Source organism: Ranitomeya imitator, chromosome 2 (genome assembly GCF_032444005.1).
Source record: "Ranitomeya imitator isolate aRanImi1 chromosome 2, aRanImi1.pri, whole genome shotgun sequence".
Lineage (NCBI taxonomy): Eukaryota > Metazoa > Chordata > Amphibia > Anura > Dendrobatidae > Ranitomeya > Ranitomeya imitator.
The window spans coordinates 37246765-37269269 of NC_091283.1; the positions used below are offsets into that span (position 1 = coordinate 37246765).

The 22505-nt window shown below is 44.5% G+C and overlaps 1 protein-coding gene across 2 annotated transcripts in view; it reads left to right on the forward strand.

Annotated features, from left to right (window-relative positions):
* LOC138661655 (suppressor APC domain-containing protein 2-like) overlaps positions 1-22505 on the forward strand; it is a 36932-nt gene that overhangs the window by 12137 nt on the left and 2290 nt on the right. For both annotated transcript variants that reach the window (XM_069746492.1, XM_069746491.1), the window contains 2 exons: positions 14278-14412; positions 14557-14655. In XM_069746492.1, the coding sequence (XP_069602593.1) occupies positions 14278-14412; positions 14557-14655 (234 nt within the window). The remainder of the gene's footprint in view (positions 1-14277; positions 14413-14556; positions 14656-22505) is intronic.

The following is a 22505-nucleotide window of genomic DNA, read 5'->3' on the forward strand; positions in this document are numbered from 1 at the left end:
ACTTGTAGCCCATGTCCTGGACACGTCTGTGTGTGGTGGCTCTTGAAGCAATGACTCCAGCAGTAGTCCACTCCTTGTGAATCTCCCACAAATCTCTGAATGGCCTTTCCTTAGCAATCCTTCCAAGGCTGCGGTTATCCCTGTTGCTTGTGAACATTTTTCTACCACACTTGTTCCTTCCACTCAACTTTCCATTAATATGCTTTGATACAGCACTCTGTGAACAATCAGCTTCTTTAGCAATGACCTTTTGTGGCTTACCCTCCTTGTGGAGTGTGTCAATGACTGCCTTCTGGACATCTGTCAGGTCAGCAGTCTTCCCCATGATTGTGGGACCTAGTGAAACAGATTAAGGGACCTTTTTAAATGCTTAGGAAGCCTTTGCAGGTGTTTTTTTGTTAATTATTCGAATTTACTGAGATAATTACTTTTGGGTTTTCATTGGATGTAAGCCATAATCATCAACATTAACAGAAATAAACACTTGAATAGATCACTGTTTGTAATGACTCTATATATGAGTTTCACTTTTTGTATTGAAGAACTGAAATAAATTAACTTTTTGATGATATTCTAATTTAGTGAGAAGCACTTGTACAACTCTGCTACACACACAATCCCGCAGGAAAAAAAGATTAGATCACATGACTGTGATATACTTGAAACTCCTTCAGTTCTAGTGGTTATTGGCTGTTTCAGGGTCTACACCACAATGAGGACCGCGCAGGTCCCCTTCAACTTTAGTGATGCGTATACTGAGGAGCACATGGGCAATTTTAAATTGTCCCTCAGCCACTTCCCTAACCTCGCTCAGTCCTTTATATGCACCACACAGACATATTACTCGTGTTACCACGCAGTATGGTACCCCTTTCATGGTCCTCACAGTGATCCCTCCCCATACAGTATGATGCCCACACTGTTCCACCACAAAGTATGATTCACTCCACAGTGCCGATTTGTAGGGAGCTATGGGTTTAATTTTAAGCTAGGCTTTGATCACTCCTTCCTGAGAGCCCTGGGCGGGACAGCCTGCAATTTAACCCCTTTCCAACGTTGAGTGTAATAGTACGCCCACATTGGACTCCCTCTGTTTGGTGCGGGCTCCGGCGCTGAGCCTGCACCTTTCCGGGCACATGACAGCTGATCTATACAGCTGACATGTGCCTGCAACAGCCACGGGTGGAATTGCGATCCACCTGTGGCTGTTAACATGTTAAATGCCGCTGTCACTCACGCTTACCGGAAGCGCATTGTAAATCCCACCCATCCGTGACCCCGTTACATGATCGCGGGTTACCGATGGGTCAGCATGACAACCAGAAGTCTGAAACAGACATCTATGGTTGTCATTGCCAGATTGCTATGAGCGCCACCTCGTGGTCGGCGCTCATAACAAGTGAGCATTTCTGCTACACACAGGCGATCTGATCATCGCCTGTGTGTAGCAGAGGCGATCAAACTTCTGCAGCTTCTAGTCTCCAATGGAGACTATTGAACCATGCAAAAAGTAAAAAAAAGTTTTTAAAATATTGAAACAATAAAAAAAATAAAAGTTCAAATCATCCCCCTTTTGCCCCAATGAAAATAAAACAATAATAAAAAAGAAATCAAATTTACACACATTTGGTATCGCCGCTTTCAGAATCACCAGATCTATCAATATAAAAAAATAATTAACCCGATTGCTAAATGGCGTAAAAAATCAAAATGCAGGAATTATGTTTTTTGGTCACTGCTACATTGCAATAAAATGCAATAATGGGCGATCAAAAGATAATTTCTACACCAAAATGGTATCAATAAAAATGTCAGCAAACAATAAGCCCTCACTCATCCCCAGATCACGAAAAATGGAGATGCTACGTATATACCTGTGTGTCATCTCCTCCTGTATATAGTATATACCTGTGTGTCATCTCCTATATATAGTATTTACCTGTATGTCATCTCCTCCTATATATAGTATATACCTGTATGTCATCTCCTCCTGTATATAGTATATACCTGTGTGTCATCTCCTCCTATATATAGTATATACCTGTATGTCATCTCCTCCTATATATAGTATATACCTGTATGTCATCTCCTCCTGTATATAGTATATACCTGTGTGTCTTCTCCTCCTGCATATAGTATATACCTGTATGTCATCTCCTCCTGTATATAGTATATACCAGTATGTCATCTCCTCCTACATATAGTATATACCTGTATGTCAACTCCTCCTGTATATAATACATACCTGTGTGTCATTTCCTCCTGTATATAGTATATACCTGTATGTCATCTCCTCCTGTATATAGTATGTACCTGTATGTCATCTCCTCCTGTATATAGTATATACCTGTGTGTCATCTCCTCCTGTATATAGTATATACCTGTATGTCATCTCCTCCTGTATATAGTATATACCTGTGTGTCATCTCTCCTGTATATAGTATATATATGTGTGTCATCTCCGCTGTATATAGTATATATCTGTGTGTCATCCCCCCTGCATATAGTATATACCTGTGTGTCATCTCCTCCTGTATATAATATATACCTGCATGTCATCTCCTACTGTATATAGTATATACCTGTGTGTCATCTCTCCTGTATATAGTATATATCTGTGTGTCATCTCTCCTGTATATAGTATATATCTATGTGTCATCTCCTCCTGTATTAGACCGCGTTCACACGTTATTTGGTCAGTATTTTTACCTCAGTATTTGTAAGCTAAATTGGCAGCCTGATAAATCCCCAGCCAACAGGAAGCCCTCCCCCTGGCAGTATATATCAGCTCACACATACACATAATAGACAGGTCATGTGACTGACAGCTGCTGTATTTCCTATATGGTACATTTGTTGCTCTTGTAGTTTGTCTGCTTATTAATCAGATTTTTATTTTTGAAGGATAATTCCAGACTTGTGTGTGTTTTAGGGTGAGTTTCATGTGTCAAGTGTGTGTGTTGAGTTGCGTGTGGCGACATGCATGCAGCGACTTTTGTGACATGAGTTTTGTGTGGCGACATGCGTGTAGCAACTTTTTGTGTGTCGAGTTGCATGTGACAGGTTAGTGTAGCAAGTTGTGTGCAGCAAGTTTTGCGCATGGCGAGTTTTGCGAGTGGCGAGTTTTATGTGTAGTGCGATTTGAGTATGTGCAAGTTTTGTGTGAGGCAATTTTTGCATGTGTTGCAACTTTTGTGCATGTGGCAATTTTTCCGCGTGTGCAAGTTTTGCGTGTGGCGAGTTTTCCATGAGGTGAGTTTTTGCACATGTGGCGAGTTTTGCGTGAGCCAAGTGTTGCATGTGGCGAATTTTGCACGTGGCGAATTTTAGGCATGGCGAGTTTTGCGTGGCGACTTTTGTGTTTCGACTTTTATGTGGCGAGGTTGGTGTATGTGTGGTGAAATGTGTGCTGAGGGTGGTATATGTGTTCAAGCACGTGGTAGTGTGTGGCGCATTTTGTGTGTGTGTTCATATGCCCGTGTGTGGTGAGTATCCCATGTCGGGGTCCCACCTTAGCATCTGTACGGTATATACTCTTTGGCGCCATCGCTCTCACTCTTTAAGTCCCCCTTGTTCACATCTGGCAGCTGTCAGTTTGCCTCCAACACTTTTCCGTTCACTTTTCCCCATTATGTAGAAAGGGGCAAAATTGTTTGGTGAATTGGAACGCGCGGGGTTAAAATTTCGCCTCACAACATAGCCTATGACGCTCTTGGGGTCCAGACGTGTGACTGTGCAAAGTTTTGTGGCTGTAGCTGCGACGGTGCAGATGCCAATCCCGGACATACACACATACACACACACATTCAGCTTTATATATTAGATAAATGTGGCAGAATTATCTTTTACTGACTTTTCTATTGCTAATCAGCATTCCTGCGTACGTCCTTGTATCATGTATAGACATATTTTAAGAATTCAAGACATTCAGAGGTTGTGTAATAAATATGTCACTGCTTTCATGGATATAATACTGCTACACTTTTTTTAAAAAAATGGTAATTTTCCAGCTATTGCCAGAGGGAAAATCTATACAAAGCAATGCAGAACTGCTGCCTATAGGTGTAACCTTATAAACACATCTATAGAGAAAGCCTCAGGCTTCACATCTATAAGCCCAAATTCGGTACTGATGAATTTCTTACATATCCTCAAAGCGATATGTGCTCTGGTCACCTGATACAGGTAGACAAAGGATTCTGCAAATGTTTTTTTTTCTTGCTTTTATTTTTAGTTGAAATGATAAATTGCTAGACATGTTAGGCAGGTTCATCCATCTGGAATATAGTAATTCAACAAATATTCTGTTCCTGGATTCTATATTCACATCAAGTGAATGTTAGGTTGCAACATGCCTATCTATCTATCTATCTATCTATCTATCTATCTATCTATCTATCTATCTGTCTACAGTTTTGGTGAACATTATTGGCTCCTCTAACTTAACTCCTGAAATAACAAAATAAAAACAGTGACTCATGGCAGAAGACCTTATAGAGAAAAGTACCCCCACCCACAGTGACACATAGTGGAGGAACCTATAGAGGAAAGTGTCCCCCACCTATAGTGACACATGGTGGAGGATCCCATAGAGAAAAGTGCCCCCACCTACAGTGACACATAGTGGAGGAACCTATAGAGGAAAGTGTCCCCCACCTACAGTGACACATGGTGGAGGATCCCATAGAGAAAGTGCCCCCACCTACAGTGACACACGGTGAATGATCCCACAGAGAAATGTGCCCCCACCTACAGTGACACTATGCAGAAGCTGGTGCAACAGCAGAGATGTCCGATCCTATGGTCCTGATCCTGGCGATTTCCCGGAACCATAAAGGCCTGAACCCCGGTCACATCCTCTACCGCTGAGATTCTTGCGGACTGCGGATGGGAGAGCCAGGATCCAGGAACTGGTGAGTGAACTGCGAGGCCTAGGCTGGTCAGACGAAACAAGGAGGCGAACCAGCACCAGGTCTGGAGAAACATTATTAGACCCTCTAGCTGCAAAGGTACCAAGAGTTGGCATCCTGGAGTGTGGTCGGTACTTACGACTGTCAGCAGAAAAGGGGGTCCATTAAAGAGTTTGGGACTCATCATCACATCTCGTTCAACCATCGGGCAGTAGAAACTGAACACTTGCCTCGAAAGCTGTAAGAGCTGACTGCTGGAGCCAAGGTCATGTTCCTCAAAATGGAGGGTTAACATCTCTGGTTTGTAGTAGGTGTGATCCCAGAGGGAAGGGATCAGGATGAACCATTCTTGAAGAATTAACGGGGGCTCCTATAGGCGACTCAAGACAGGGCTACTACCACCTCAGAGAGATCGTACTTTCCTTGGGGCTCCCCACCTTCTATTTGGGAGCAGATGATGTTGCAGGTGACACAGGGGGCTGTTGCCCATTTCTATATTCTGGAGGCTCCGGTACTACTGTAAGCTGAGTCACTTACAGCTCAGGCACCTGGAAATCATGCTCCAGGAAGCAGGTGGAGGCAGACCCCCTAGCCTCCCGATGCAGGATGTAATGCTCGCGCCCAGACTGGTTGGCGCAGGCGTGCGGGGGTGTGGCCCCACTGGACCACAGACCAGACTTCCCTGGAAGGGGCGTAACTAAGCAGCTTCCTAGGTGTTCGCTGAAGCCTCTGATGGTGAGGTCAGACTTGTGCGGCAGGTAGCTACAAGGTACCACTCCATGGTGGAGTCTAATTGTGGATGCTGATCCCACGGGGGGACATGACACAGGCAGGCACGGCAGTGACACTGGCTGATGGACGGGTACGGCAGAGGCTCTGACGGGCAGACTAGCTTGAATGAGATACTGGCAGGCAGACGGGCATGGCTGGCACTCTGGCAGACAGGCGGGTTTATGGAGACAGGTAAGATCCTGTTCAGACTGGAGGGTATATGGAAACAGGTAGGGACCTGTTCGGACTGGTAAATATAAAGAGACAGGTAAAGACCTGTACGGCAAGTTGCAAACAGAGATAGAGCAAGGCGTCAAAAGCGGATGCGAAGCAGAACCACAGGAGGTGGAGTTAAGAGCAGGAGGCGGAGCCAAGAACAGAAACGCAGGAAAGAGCAGAGAAGGAGAAGACTGAACTAAGAGCAGAGAAGAGGAAGCCGGAGTAAAGGAGGAGAAGGCAAAGAAGGAGAGGGAGGAGCTAAGGACGGTGACACTAGAGGCGGAGCCAAGAGCGGAGATGCTGGAGGCGGAGCCAAGAGCGGAGACACTGGAGGCGAGCCAAGAGCGGAGATGCTGGAGGCGGAGCCAAGAGCAGAGATGCTGGAGGTGGAGCCAAGAGCCAGAAGGCACAGAGCCACAGGTTGTGGTGAGCAAAGCAAAGAGGCACAGAGCCACAGGTAGTGGTGAGCAAAGCAGAGAAGCACAGAGCCACGGGTAGTGGCAACCAGAGCAGAGAAGTGCAGAACCACAGATAGTGGCAAGCAGAGCAGAGAGATAGCGCAGAGATACACACAACAGAGTGTGAATGGCAACAACCAAAGCAGGAACAGGAACAGACATAAACCAGAGTTCAGACAGAAATGGACATAGACCAGAGTTCATGTAGAAAAGCCGCGGAGACACCATCACGTGTTTCTCACGTCTTTCACCTGGAAGGAACAACCACGGGAAGGGCAGCATCTAAAAGGAAAACCACCTATGCCAAAACATGGTATCCATCCACAGACAGCTGTTTCGGGGTATTTGCCCCTCATCAGTGTGGAGTAAGACCTGGCTATTTATTGCTTGCGTTGAGAAACACGTGATGGTGTCTCCACGGCTTTTCTACATGCATTTGCATATTTCCCATAAGGGATGGGGACAGTGTTCTGGATCACTGCATTGAGAAACACATGATGGTGTCTCCGCGGTGTTGGATGTTTTGATCTCTCCGAGGTCATTCATCCTTATGTTTATAGACCAGAGTTCAGACACAGAAGTAACGGAACACAGATTCATACCAGGGTATGATGCCCCACTGGGTGGCAAACACAGACCAGGGTACTACGCCCCACTGGGTGGCGGACACAGAAACAGAACCAGGCACCTCAGCAGCAAGGTACTGACTGAGGAAGTATGTTTGTTCAGGCATCCTCCAATGGGTGAGGACGCCTTAAGAATTAGAGGTCTCTAGGCTATTGGCCAGAGACACCTTAGGGAGGATTACTGTCTTACCCTCCTTATAATTTTTTCCGGGCTATGTACTTTGCGCAAAGCATTTATGAGTGTGGGAGTACAGCAACTACACTTTTAAAATATTTGAATGAGGCCTGCCTGTTGTTGCCTTTCAGGGGTCTTTGGATGACGGTCCTTATAATTTTTTCCTAGCTTTGTACTTTGTGAAAAGCCTTTATGAGTTCAGAAGTACATAAACTACACTTTCAAAATATCTATGTACCAAATTTATTTATGGATTCAATTAGTCATACATACAGTTTAATATGGTTATTGGTACATTACAGTGGTATATGAAACGCAAGAAAAGCGTTAAAAAATTTGGCTGGGTTAAATTTCTCACCCGTACACTATTCTGTGGTCTGGGGTAAATTTCTGTGATATCTAGACATCCAAAAAAAGTTCAAAAATGTATCTGGATTCAATTAGTCATCCATACACTATTATGTTTTCTGGGGTACATTTCGGTGGTATATAACACTCAAAAAACTTGTTAACCCCTTCATGACCCAGCCTATTTTGACCTTAATGACCAGTGTCCCTTTATGAGCTAATAGCTCAGGAACGCTTTAACAGATCCTAGCGGTTCTGAGAATGTTTTTTCGTGACATATTGGGCTTCATGTTAGTGGTAAATCTAGGTCGATAATTTTTGCGTTTATTTGTGAAAAAAATGGAAATTTGGCGAAAATTTTGAACATTTCGCAATTTTCAAATTTTGAATTTTTATTCTGTTAAACGAGATAGTTATGTGACAAAAAGTAGTTAATAAATAACATTACCCACATGTCTACTTTACATCAGCACAATTTTGGAAACAAAGTTATAAGGGTTAAAATTTGACCAGCGATTTCTCATTTTTACAACGAAATTTACAAAACCATTTGTTTTAGGCACCACCTCACATTTGAAGTCAGTTTGAGGGGTCTATATGGCTGAAAATACCCAAAAGAGACACCATTCTAAAAACTGCACCCCTCAAGGTGCTCAAAACCACATTCAAAAAGCTTATTAACCCTTCAGGTGCTTCACAGCAGCAGAAGCAACATGGAAGAAAAAAATGAACATTTAACTTTTTAGTCACAAAAATGATATTTTAGCAACAATTTTTTTATTTTCCCAAGGGTAAAAAGAGAAATTGGACCCCAAAAGTTTTTGTACAATTTGTCCTGAGTACGCCGATACACCATATGTGGGGGGGAACCACTGTTTGGGTGCACGACAGTGCTCGGAAGGGAAGGAGCGCCATTTGACATTTTCAATGAAATATTGGCGTCTGGAGAGCCCCTGTGTGCCTAAACATTGGAGATCCCCCACAAGTGACCCCATTTTGGAAACTAGACCCCCCCAAGGAGCTTATCTAGATGCATAGTGAGCACTTTGAACCGCCAGGTGCTTCACAAATTGATCCGTAAAAATGAAAAAGTACTTTTTTTCACAAAAAAATTCTTTTAGCCTCAATTTTTTCATTTTCACATGGGCAACAGGATAAAATGGATTCTAAAATGTGTTGGGCAATTTCTCCTGAGTACACCAATACCTCATATGTAGTCACAAACCACTGTTTGTGCACACGGCAGGGCTCGGAAGGGAAGGCGCGCCATTTGACTTTTGAATGAAAGATTTGCTCCAATCGTTAGCGGACACCATGTCACGTTTGGAGAGCCCCTGTGTACCTAAAGATTGGAGCTCCCCCACAAGTGACCCCATTTTAGAAACTAGACCCCTCAAGGGACTTATCTAGATGCATAGTGAGCACTTTGAACCCCCAGGTGCTTCACAAATTGATCCGTAAAAATGAAAAAGTACTTTTTTTTTCACAAAAAAATGTGTTTTAGCCTCAATTTGTTCATTTCCACATGGGCAGCAGGATAAAATGGATCCTAAAATTTATTGGGCAATTTCTCCTGAGTACACTGATACCTCACATGTGGGGGTAAACCACTGTTTGGGCACACAGCAGGGCGTTTCCGCGCGGCATTTTCTGCACCATGAGCACAGCGGATTTGGTTTTTCATAGGTTTACATGGTACTGTAAACCTGATGGAACACTGCTACGAATCCGCAGCGGCCAATCCGCTGCAGATCCGCAGCCAAATCCGCACCGTGTGCACATAGCCTAATTCTAACCCTAACCCTAGTTCTAACCCTAACCCTAGTTCTAACTCTAACCCTATTTTTAACCCTAACCCTAGTGGAAAAATAAAAGTAAATATATTTTCTTTATTTTATTATTGTCCCTACCTATGGGGGTGATATTGCAGCATCGGCCATGGCTGGATTGTAATATTTCACCCGTTTTCATAGGTGAAATATTACCAATTGCTCTGATTGGCTGTTTCACTTTCAACAGCCAATCAGAGCGATCGTAGTCGCGGGGGTGGGGGGGGGTGGGGGAGGAACACATAGGCGTCACAGGTCGGATTGCCACCGGCTTTCATGACACCTACATGGCGTCACAGGTCGGGAAGGGGTTAAAAAATACATCATAGAATCATAGAATGATAGAGTTGGAAGGGACCTCAAAGGTCATCGTGTCCGACCCCCTGCTCAATGCAGGTTTCACTAAACCATCTCAGACAGATGTCTGTCCAGCCTCTGTTTGAAAACTTCCATTGAAGGAGAACTCACAACCTCTCGTGGCCGCCTGTTCCACTCATTGATCACCCTCACTGTCAAAAAGCTTTTTCTAATATCTAATCTGTATCTTCTCCCTTTCAGTTTAATTCCATTGCTTATCGTGTTTCCATGTGCAAATGAGAATAATTATGAGCCCTCTACACTGAGACAGCCCTTCAGATATTTATAGACAGTCTCCTCTTAGCCTTTTTTTTGCAAGCTAAATATTCCCAGATCCTTTAACTGTTCCCCATAGGACATACAGGTCCTTCTCAAAAAATTAGCATATAGTGTTAAATTTAATTATTTACCATAATGTAATGATTACAATTAAACTTTCATATATTATAGATTCATTATCCACCAACTGAAATTTGTCAGGTCTTTTATTGTTTTAATACTGATGATTTTGGCATACAACTCCTGATAACCCAAAAAACCTGTCTCAATAAATTAGCATATCAAGAAAAGGTTCTCTAAACGACCTATTACCGCATTGCGACGGGGAGATTCCGACGCTAGTGTGAAAGTAGCCTTAACGTGCTTTGTGTAAAATTACAGTGGGATAACATTTTTACAAACCGCTAATTAAATAATTTTTTTTGTCCAAAAATTGACTATTGTCACATATACTGTACGACTTGGTTTGTGTGAATTTTATTTGGTTTGAAATAAAATCCAAAATTGGTCTGGTAAAGGTGTAGAAATTTGGGTGTTCAAAAATTGACTTTTGTCACATATATTAGACACTGAAATTCCCTGCACAATGGGATTAGAATAGAGTCAAAATAACTCAGCAATATAAATCAAAAACCCAGATAGGTTGAGTAGGGCAAACAGGGGAATCATAGAGTATATTAGACTTAAATAAACACATTTTATTAACAATAAATAACAACACATTAAAATGAAAACAGATTATCACTACTTATGCAGGATTTCGTTGGGGATCCAAAAGGGAAGTACCGCTATAGCACACAGGTAAGTATAGGCAAGAATTTAGGTACAAAATATAAAGTCGCACAATTTCATGACACCCTCCCAGCGTACATGCCCTCAAGATATTTTTGGCAAGAAGGGAAAAGTTCTAAAAAAGGGTCAAGCAATACCTGTCCAACCAAACCAGCGCACTCCCTAATTCCTTTGCGACATTCAGCTATTGGGTTTGACAGCTCAGTACCTAGCAAGAGCTGTTCCTCTATGACAGGGCTCCCCAACCTGTAGCTCGGGAGCCACATGTGGCTCGCGGACCCATGAATTGTGGCTCACGACTGTCTGCAGGCTTGATGCATTAGGTCCAGGTCTAGCAAACCGGTATGAAGACCGCATCTCAAAATGGTGAATTTTGTGAGTAGGCCTGCACAGAATTGCAGATATGGATGCACATTTACTGGTCTTAGGGGTTTAGAGATGTTTTAGGTATGATATACTGGAGGTTTGTACTACCTGTTAGAGGAGGTTCTCAAAGCTGGATGTGACAGTGTCATTGGGAGAATACTGAATGGGGATATTGTGGGAACCCCTGGATCTCAGTGTACTGCTCTGGACTGATTTCTGTGGAAAAGCTTTGGTTATCATTATATCTGTAATTGGGGCTTTGGTTGACACTACTTTTGAAGGGGGTGGGAGCTGGATGTGGCTCGCGACCCTCTGTCAGTGCTGAATGTGGCTCGCGACGCTCTCTCTAAGCTGAATGTGGCTCTCAAGGTCATAAAGGTTGGGGACCACTGCTCTATGACATGGAGGTGATGTGCTGCCCTGCCACTAGCATCTCTTCTGAGCAGATTTTTAGTGCCACGGGGTGGTGTGGGGGTGTCATAACTGACAGGCCCTTTTGCCTGTCAACGGAAAGTGCTGACAGACTCACTCTGATAACAATGAACAAAGCCTGGCTTAGACCTGACTTTTACACACCACCAGATAATAGCAGCACATCATATAAAGTGTTTTCAATGTTTTATATTTGAATGAGGCCTGCCAATTGTTGCCTTCTAGGGTCTATGAATGACCCTACTTATCATTTTTTCCTGGCTTTGCACTTTGTGTAAAGCCTTAATGAGTGTAGGAGTACCACAATTACACTTTATTCACAATATTTGAATGAGGCAATACAGTTGATGTCTTCAATGTTGTATGGATGACCCTGCTTGCAATTTTTGGCATGATTTGCGCTTAGTGCATAGAATTAAGAATCTAAGAGTACCAGTACATGACAATGTGAACAGAATGTCTATGAGATCCTCCTTTATTATGTCTAACAGAGAGTGTATCAGAGTCCCTAATTTTTGGCAGTTCTTGCTTCCTTCATAAATTAAACTGACATTTCTTATTTTTAATAAGAAATTAAATTATGGTTTAGTTAAATTATATTTTTTTCTAAATTCTTTTTAAATTTTGCCTTATATATAAGTCAGTATACAGGAATAATTGTTTCTTAACATTTTTCCTGTAAAATGCAATTTCTTGTTGATTTGGAATGTTTTATTATCACTCCTTAAAGTGGAGTAAAAGTGTGACACCATTGTTCTCAGCAGTGATCTGGGAGGCAGAGATGCTTCCAGGGGTCTTCCCCATGATGTTCTCCTTCAATTCAGCACTTTTCCTATTCATTTCAACATTTTCACTGCTCCCTAGACCTCTTTGTAGGGTCTGGTGGAAAAAAGGTTGGCTTTCCCATTGACTCCTATTATACTCGTAAAACGAGCATGAGAGTATTAGGAATTGCCCGGTTTGAGCAACGAGCACCCAAGCATTTTAGTGCTTGCTCATATCTATCTATGATCTATCTATCTATCTATCTATCTATCTATCTATCTATCTATCTATCTATCAATCATTTATCTATTCTAGTACAGCGGGGTAGGTGCAGTGTGACAGATAGAAAGGGACCACAGGAAAATTCAAAGCAAATGTCTTTAATGTCGAAAAAACTCACACAAAGGAATGATGTCGTCCGGATTGCAGTCGGGTTTCAGTAAACACAGTCCAGAACACAGAACCTGTTGCCGTGGATGATGGCACCGCCGTGTCTTTTGGGTGCATCAGTCGCCTTGAGTTCCCTGGCTCTGTGTTATCTCCACACAGACCTAGGTTGCACAGAGTCACCTCCTCTGCAATTTGCAAACTCCAAACTGACACCCTCAAACCAAAAACTGACAGATTTAAATGGTATTGTGGTCATAGAGACACTTCCAAAACCCGGAGTGGAGAGAGGGATTCACCCCTCTACAAAACCTGCAGATCCCTCTAAAAAATAAAAGCCCTTGTTAGGAAAACCCATTAAACTGACTGAGTCACTACTTGGACCAAATCCACTCTTTCTTTTATTTTGCCTTGTGACTCCCAGGCGTCCTGCTGTGAACACAAGGCCCTCCAGCGGGTTTAATAGGACTCCGTCCACATCCTGGGAAACACACATCGACCCTCGCATATGATCCTGTCATGGTTAGGACATATGTTACTGTCCTGTTCTCTCATGGTTAATTCTTCTGGCCTCCTTTTCGATCTGGGAGGGGTATTTATACTCACTCCAGACTAGGATTCCCTGTCAGCTATACTTATGTCTTGTCTATATGCCTGACCTCTGGAGTGTTTGATCGGTTTGCATTTGTGTTCCTTGCTCTCCGTGCGTTATTCTGCTCGTTTGTTCTTTTGGATTTCTGACCTCTGGCTTCTCTTCTGACAATCCCGTCTCTCCCCTTTCATACTTCTTGATCCCCTGGTTCTGATCTTAGCTTGTTTGACTATTCTCCTGTGTGTATCGTCTCCTCTGTATCCCGACGTTTGGCTCTGCCCCCGACCACCTCCCACTCTGTTTGTTACCTGGTTAGTAACCTGGCGTTTTGCTCAGCTCCCTTGCTGCTGTGTGCAGCTCTCCCTGCAGCAGTGTTACCCGGGAGCCGCGACAGATCCCCTTCATAGCTTCACACTATGTTTCTGTCATGTATTTATTATCTATCTGTTTATCTCTATCTTTCTATCATCTACCTATTATTTATCTATCTATTATCTATCTATTTAATATCTATATATCTATCTAGTATCTATCTATTATCTATCTATTTATTATCTATCTATTATGTATCTATTATCTATCTATTTATTATCTATCTATTTATCTATTATCTATCTGTCTACTATCTATCTATTATATACTGTATCTATTATCTATCTATCTGTCTATTATCTATCTATTATCTATCTAACTATTTACTATCTATCGATCTATCTATTATCTATCTATCGATCTATCTATTATCTATCTTACATCTCTATTGTTGCATATCTATTATCTGTAGTATTATGTTTGTCTGTTTCTGTCTTATTAAGAATTTCATTGCTAGAACTACAGATTAATGATCCTGTAATTCCTCCTGCCGGTCTGTTCTGTTTTCTCTCCTTTCTGTAGAACATTCCTCGTCCGCCCATTCACTCCCTGTTCTGTAATGTCACGACACGTTGTGAAAACTCTTTTTTTTCCTACAGCTGCGTCGTATGAAAGAACTGGAGCAAGAGCGAGACGCTCTTCTAGACGGTGTCCAACTGGTGGACCGTGCCCGGGACTGGTACCGGGAGCGTCTACAGGTCTCCGAGCAGCAGAGGGATTGGCCGGGCACCTTGGTATGGATATCGCCATTTATGTCTTTTTATGAGATGATGGACTCCCACCAGTTATATTACCCCGCACCACTGTCCCCTTGCCCCCCTATACTCAATGCCCAGTAGATTAGTACAGTATAAACTTGACACTATGCTTCTCCTCAGGACCAGATCCCGCCGCCTCCTCTCCTCGGCTCCACGGTTTTGGTGCAGATCCAAGAAGTCAACAGATTCTTGAGTGACCTCATCTCACCTCCTGAAAAGGTGGCAGACGCTAATACTTACTTGTGGACCTGCCATAAATATGTATTTTCTTATCTGGTGAGAATGCCGCTGTTCTCCTGATTCCGGCAATGTTTTTCTTGTGTTCCTGGGCCTCTCCATTCCTGAGATATGGCCACCTATTCCTTACATATAGATATACTCCTTTTATCCAAAAGGGTGTGGTTCCCAACGCTTCCCTACGGGAGTCTTCTTGAAGATCACGCCCATTTGGATAACTAGACTAGTGTGACGCCCAGGAGACCGGGATACCCAGCACCGGACCAATGGAGTCTGTCTCTTGAGGGGGATGTCACGGGTGGCTTGACCCGGTGCTGTGGCCTCAGGCAATGCACAGTGTAAGGAGTATCATGAGGGGACAGGCACTTACTTGATCAGCAGCAGGTTCTCCCAGCGGTGACGATCCCGATCCTGGATAGATGGCTATTGTCCAAATGAAAGACTGAGGCACTGAAACGTTTAACCAGTTTACTTTAACATAAAAGGATTTACAACCAGTCCTGTCACCGGAGTCTGTATGGGAACTCTGAGTTACTTTGACCCTGCCGGGGTCTTCGCCTCTTATTGTGCGCAATTTCTGTGTGGCCCTGCTGCTGTATGTGAACTGGCTGCCGGCCCAATCTGTCCCCTCCGGGTCCTGGTTCGACGGGCAACCCGAGTCCTTTTATCGGTTTACCCCCTCTGGGAGTACCGCTGAACTCTGTGTCTGTTGCTGCGTCCGGCCCTAGTGAAGCTGATATCACCTCACGTTTTTCCGGTTGCTGTATTATATATAATGAATACAGCCACGGATCCGGTATCCGTCTTTGCGCCTGTTCTGGGTAGTGATTAATGCTACCCGGTTCTCACAATGTCCTTTTTCTCTATCCCTCTTCTCCTCAGGCCGGTGATTTAGGCCTGGTAACAGTCACAGGGCTGTTAGAGATTCCACTGTATGACCTCTCACTTTCAGCTCCTTAGCCCAACTGCCATTTCTTCTCTCAGACCAGAATGGATCAAGGGGAGTCTCTGGAGCTCCCCCTTCTGGCCGGAGGTGGTAGTGCAGTCTTGCTATTTTAGTATTTGTACTTACTGTCAGTAACTATTTTTGTGGCAAATACCCCTAGGGGTGCCACATTCCCCCTTAGTTAAGAACAGTACTCCGGGACTGTGGGACAATAACATTTTGAAATAACAATTAATATGTACAGAGTCTTAAAAATGAAAAGTTACAAAAAACCACTCAAGGAAACAAAAATAGAGTTCTGTAAAAAGTCACTTCAAATAGCGTCCATTAATACAGTTCTATCCTTGAAGGTATTAGGAAAGGCACTGCACTTTGTGTCCAGGAATTTAGTTCCATTTTTCCAACGGAGTTATCAATATAAAGTCTAAAGAAAGTTCAAAAAGAGCAAAAAGCAAAGTTCAAAAAGCAGTCTTTCCGGAGCTTTGATTTAGTGCCTCCGGGCTGATAAAAAGTTCAAGAATATGCAATAAGTTCATACAGACAAGTCTCTGTAGGCATTGGGCTTAAACGTTGCAGACTGATAACAATGACTATACTACATTTTCTGTTTAACTATATACGGCATAACATATATACAATTCACATTATGAGCTTTATAGTTGGTAATCTGCATACCTGGCCGGTAATTGACCCTGGGTACTACGCTGTGATCTACGTAATAGCGGTGTCTCTTCATGTGGTGTACTACTGTCTACTGCAGATGTAGTATCTGCCCGCTCTGCTAAAGATAATTCCACGACTATGGAGTTGGCAAGTCCACCGTGAATGGGATTACTCTGACCAGGAATCTGTTCTTCCTGGCCTGGAACCTCCTGTAGTACGGGGTCAGCCTCTTCCTGTCTTGGGACTTCTGGTATTGGGTTCGGTGTTGGGTAAAAGGCCACCATGGGAACCACTACTGCACCATGGTATGTTAGTAGGGTTTTGGGAAAGTCTCCTATACAGGTGTGATACACTTCCTCTTCTTTTTCCTTTACTGGTTGAACCTGTATGGGTTGAATAACTTCTGGTTCTGGCTGGACAACGTCTGGCTCTTTCAATGCTTCCGGACATAATTTAAGATTGTCTCTTGACACTAGTACAGATGTTAAGCCTCCGTTTTTGCTAATGAGACACATTTTAGGATTATCCACTCTTGTTGGTAAAACTGTGTAGGGTACGGCTTCCCACTGATTGTCCAGTTTATTGGTTCGACGATTTCTCTTGAGCACTTGGTCACCCGGTCTTAATGGGGTCGCTAGAGCATTCTGGTTGAAAGTTCGCTCTTGTCTTTCTCTAGTTTGCTGAAGGCTTCTTTCCACACTCTCTTGCACTTGGCGATACTGCTTTTGCCGTATGATATCCCAATTGGAGTCTTGAATTTCTGAGTCTGGTTTCAGAATTCCCATTTCTAGATCGATTGGTAATTGGCCGGGTCTTGCACGCATAAGGTAAGCTGGGGTGCAGTTGGTGGAGCTCACCGGGACATGATTATACAGATCCACCAAGTCAGGCAATTTCTCTGGCCATTGATTCCTTTCTGTCTCAGGTAAAGTCTTTAGTAGGTCTATTACAATATGGTTCATCTTCTCGCATAAGCCGTTTGTTTGTGGATGATAGGCCGTCGTCCGGATCTTTTTGCAACCATACATATTACAGAATTCTCTGAAGATCTCTGATTCAAAGGCTGTACCTTGGTCGGTGAGAACCTGTTCCGGATATCCATGGGGTCTACAAAAGTACGTTTGGAACGCTTTGGCTGCTGTTTTTGCTGTCAGATCTTTTACGGGTACTACTACCAAGAAACGTGAATAATGGTCCACGATGGTCAAGGCATAGACATAGCCGGACCGGCTTGGTGTCAACTTCACGTGGTCCATGGCTACAAGTTCAAGTGGTTGTTTGCTGATTATGGGCTGCAGTGGTGCTCTTTGGTTCTTTTGATCGTTTCTTCTGAGGTTGCACGGGCCACAATTTCTGCACCACTGTTCGATTGATTTTCTCATCCCGACCCAATATAATCTTTCTCTTAGAAGTACTTCTAACTTTTTCCAACCGAAGTGACCAGCACCATTATGGTAAGCTTCGAGGACCATCTTCACATCTTGTTTAGGCACAATAATCTGCCAAACCAATTCATGTGTTTTCGGATTGGTGTATCTTCTACAGAGCTTCCCTTGATACAGGAACATTTTGCCTCTCTCTTTCCAGAGTTGATGCGTCTCTTCTGGGGCATCCTCATCGGGATATGCACTTTGCTCAGTCAACAGTTCCTTCACCAACTTCACAGCCGGATTGCTGTCTTGGGTGTCAGCCCATCTATGGTGTGCTAACGGATTAAAATTCACCTCTTGTTGTTTCTGATAGGTACTTGACTGATGATGTTTTGCCTTGGGACGATGGAAGGCTGGTAGTTCAATTTCTTCAAGCTCCCCCGTTTCCTCTTCTACATCTCTCAAGTGTGGCATCCGGGATAGGGCATCGGCATTTCCATTCTTGCGACCTGCTCGATACTTGATTATGAAGTTGTAATTAGATAACCGGGCTATCCATCGCTGTTCTAACGCACCTAATTTGGCTGTGTCCAGGTGGGTCAACGGATTGTTGTCAGTATAGACAATAAATTCTGCAGCGGCCAGATAGTGTTTGAAACGCTCCGTCACAGCCCAAACTACTGCCAGTAGTTCCAATTTGAAGGAGCTGTAATTTTCTGAATTTCTTTCAGTAGGCCGGAGCTTTCTACTTGCAAAGGCGATGACTTTCTCCCGACCTTCTTGCTTTTGTGACAGCACCGCTCCTAGTCCCACATTACTGGCATCGGTGTAGAGGATGAAAGGTTGATGGTAATCTGGGTATGCCAGAACCTCTTCTCCGGTTAGTGCCTTCTTTAGTTGTTCAAAGGAGTCTTCCCTTTCGTCATTCCACTGAAAAGGAGGGTTTCGGTTTGAAGGTTTCTTCGTCTGCCCTACCAAGGTGTCTTGCAAGGGTGCTGCCAACTTGGTAAATCCTTTTATAAATCTGCGATAGTAACCCACCAATCCCAGGAATTGTCTCACTTCTTTTGCGCTGGTAGGTCTTGGCCAATCCCTTATGGCGCTTATTTTCTCGGGATCTGGTGCTACTCCCTCTGAACTCACGATGTGTCCCAGGTACTGTACCTTTGGCTTGAGAAGGTGACATTTGGATGGCTTGACTTTCATGCCATACCTGGATAAGGCTTCGAACACTTCTGCCAGGTCTATTAAGTGTTGTTCGTAAGTCTTTGAGTAGACGATCACATCATCTAGGTACAGGAGGACGGTCTCGAAGTTCTTGTGTCCGAGGCAGCATTCCATCAGCCGCTGGAAGGTACCGGATGCGTTGCAGAGTCCGAACGGCATGCGATTAAATTCACATAGACCCATTGGTGTGGTGAATGCCGTCTTTTCCTTATCTCTCTCAGCCACAGGGACTTGCCAATACCCGCTTGTTAAGTCTAAGGTGGAAAAATAATTAGCAGATTTCAAAGCAGTTAAGGACTCTTCTATCCTAGGCAAGGGGTAGGCGTCTTTATGGGTGATGTTATTAATCTTCCGGTAGTCTACGCACATTCTCATGGTTCCGTCCTTTTTTTTGACAATCACTAGAGGGGCCGCCCAGGGGCTACAGCTGTCTCTTATTACCCCGGCCTGTTTCATTTCCCTCAGCATATCTTTTGCACATTGATAGTGAGCGGGCGGTATGGGTCTATATCTTTCTTTTATTGGGGGATGGTCACCTGTGGGGATTGTGTGTTCTACCCCTTCTATCCGTCCGAAGTCCAATGGGTGTTTACTGAAGACTTGTTCATATTCCGTCACTAGCCTATACACCCCTTGTTTTTGATGGGTAGGTGTTGAATTTATGCCCACGTGTAGCTGTTGGCACCAATCCTCCATTTCTCCATCTGAGCCATTGCCTTCCACCTGACAGGTTGGTTCTAAGGGCTCAATGGTTGTGATGGCATTGTTGTCAACAGTATATAGCTTTGCCATTGTAGCATACCTTGGCAAAGTGACCTCTTCCTCTCCACAGTTCAAAAGTCGTACCGGCACTCGTCCCCGGTGTACCTCGACTATCCCTCGTGCTGTGAGTATAGTGGGCCTGCTGTCGGTGTACACTGGTTCTATTAAGGCTTGATAATCTCGTCCCTTAGTACCAATGGCTGCTCTACACCATACCAGCATTTCTGTTTTTGGTGGGATTACAATAGACGTTGGATCACTTACCCTCACACTGCCGATTTCTCCACCTGCAACTTCTACCTCTTGCCTTAACATCAATACTTTTATTTCCCTCCGGAGAACTCTCTGCCGGCAGGATTGGGCAGATTCAGCAATTTGCTGTAAGACAGAAATGACTTCGGAAAAGCAGTTCTCTAACACATTCATTCCTATCAATACAGTTGGTTCACATTTCCGCCGGTCAACATCAACAACAATTATACCCTGTTTCTTCAGTTCTACTTTACCAATCTTTATGGTCATCTCCCTGAATCCTAGTTTCGGTACCAACTTACCATTACTGGCCCATATATCTAGTTCAACATCAGAGGGCCCTTTATCAATATCTGCATCAGCCCAGTACCTCTTATAAAGGATATACGGTATAGATGAAATCTGGGAACCTGTGTCCAGCAAAGCGTTGAGGGGAATTCCGTCCAGCACGATAGGGATAATGGGTCGTCCTCCGATGTACCTGTCGTGCCAGGGTGTTGGGCCTTGAAAGTTCATTCCTGCGAAGCGGCCCGCATTCCCAGGGGATTCCCGTTTAAATCACAATCTCGTGCAAAGTGGCCCGGCTGCTGGCAACGGCGGCAAATGGGCTGTCCATCCGGTTGGTAGCGGTCGCGGGGTCGTCCTCTCCATGTCGGGTATCTCCGGGGTCTCATCCATGGAACATCCTCTCTACAGTTTGCCAACTCCATCTTGTGTCCTCTCATCTCCTGCATGGTTTTAGCCATTGAAGCAACAACATCAGCTAAAGAGTCAAGCTTTTGTTGAAGAGCCTCATTAGTACTGGGCCCCAGGGGCTTAGCAATGGCCCCAGACATAGCTGATGTCACTGGCACTCCCTGTTGTTGAGGTGCCTCTGCCATGGGTTGCGCAGGATCCTGATCCCGAGGTGCCTCTGCCAGCTGGAGACGTATAGCGCTCTCCTTTAATTGGGCAAATGTCAATTCAGGGTTCTTAAAAACAAGCATGCTCACATGCCCCCGGTGAGAAGGGGTGTAGAGTCCCTCAATAAATTGATCTCTTAGCAGTTTATCCGCTCCGGTGTTAAAAATGGGTTCAGCCAGTGTAAGTGATTTAAGGGCTTCCTGCAGGTTTAAGGCAAAGTCTCTCACGCCCTCATTAGCTTTTTGTTTGCAATTAAAGAATCGTATTTTAGCTTTGCTGCTGGCCGTGGTTTCAAATGTAGCTTTTAATCCAGCAAATATGCGTTCAACAGTGCCTTTTAGATCAGCTGCCCATGATGCTGTGACTTCTCGCTTAGCATGGCCACTTAACTGCATCATCAGGAGACTAACACGCTGAACTTCACCCACAGGGAACATGTCAAAATGGGCCAGCATCTTTTCTCTGAAATCGTCAAGGGTATTAGGCTCACCTTCATACATTGGAAGCCATGGGCCACCCGGGGTATATGGCATCAGCACCGGCATGATGGGCGCCACTCCTTGCACCGCTGCGCTGCCGGACTCTCTATTGACACTCTGTCTTTCAGCTGCATTAGCGTTGCCGGGTGCTGCGGCGTCTCCGTGCTGCGACATACTGTGCCCCCTTAGTTAATCCGGACCCTTCCGGTCCTCCGCTTCCGTCGGGATAGTGTAGATTCGTTCCGCTGTGCAGCAGGATCGATTTTCCCCTTGCTCTGATGTCAGAGCGCTCAGCTTGGTGCCGCCCACAATGACACGCCCCCTGCTGCTCCCACCCACCGCGCTCTGTAATGGCGGATTCTGAAGTTTTTCAGTTAGACTGGGGCTCAGGTGATGGCGTAGCTCAATTAACAGTCTCGTGCCTAACGGTTATGAAGTGATTACCTCAGGGGATGGCGGCCATCTTTACTCCATTATAACCAATGGGGAAAAGTCACTTTCAATAGTTTTCAATGGGGAATGGATTTTTCTTTAATAAAGTCAATTTTCAAGATTTTTCATCCCAGTTTTCACAGTTTTGGGCTCCAATCACGGCACACAATACCCGGTATACGGGCTGGCTAGATCCTGTTCGTGACGCCAATTGTGACGCCCAGGAGACCGGGATACCCAGCACCGGACCAATGGAGTCTGTCTCTTGAGGGGGATGTCACGGGTGGCTTGACCCGGTGCTGTGGCCTCAGGCAATGCACAGTGTAAGGAGTATCATGAGGGGACAGGCACTTACTTGATCAGCAGCAGGTTCTCCCAGCGGTGACGATCCCGATCCTGGATAGATGGCTATTGTCCAAATGAAAGACTGAGGCACTGAAACGTTTAACCAGTTTACTTTAACATAAAAGGATTTACAACCAGTCCTGTCACCGGAGTCTGTATGGGAACTCTGAGTTACTTTGACCCTGCCGGGGTCTTCGCCTCTTATTGTACGCAATATCTGTGTGGCCCTGCTGCTGTATGTGAACTGGCTGCCGGCCCAATCTGTCCCCTCCGGGTCCTGGTTCGACGGGCAACCCGAGTCCTTTTATCGGTTTACCCCCTCTGGGAGTACCGCTGAACTCTGTGTCTGTTGCTGCGTCCGGCCCTAGTGAAGCTGATATCACCTCACGTTTTTCCGGTTGCTGTATTATATATAATGAATACAGCCACGGATCCGGTATCCGTCTTTGCGCC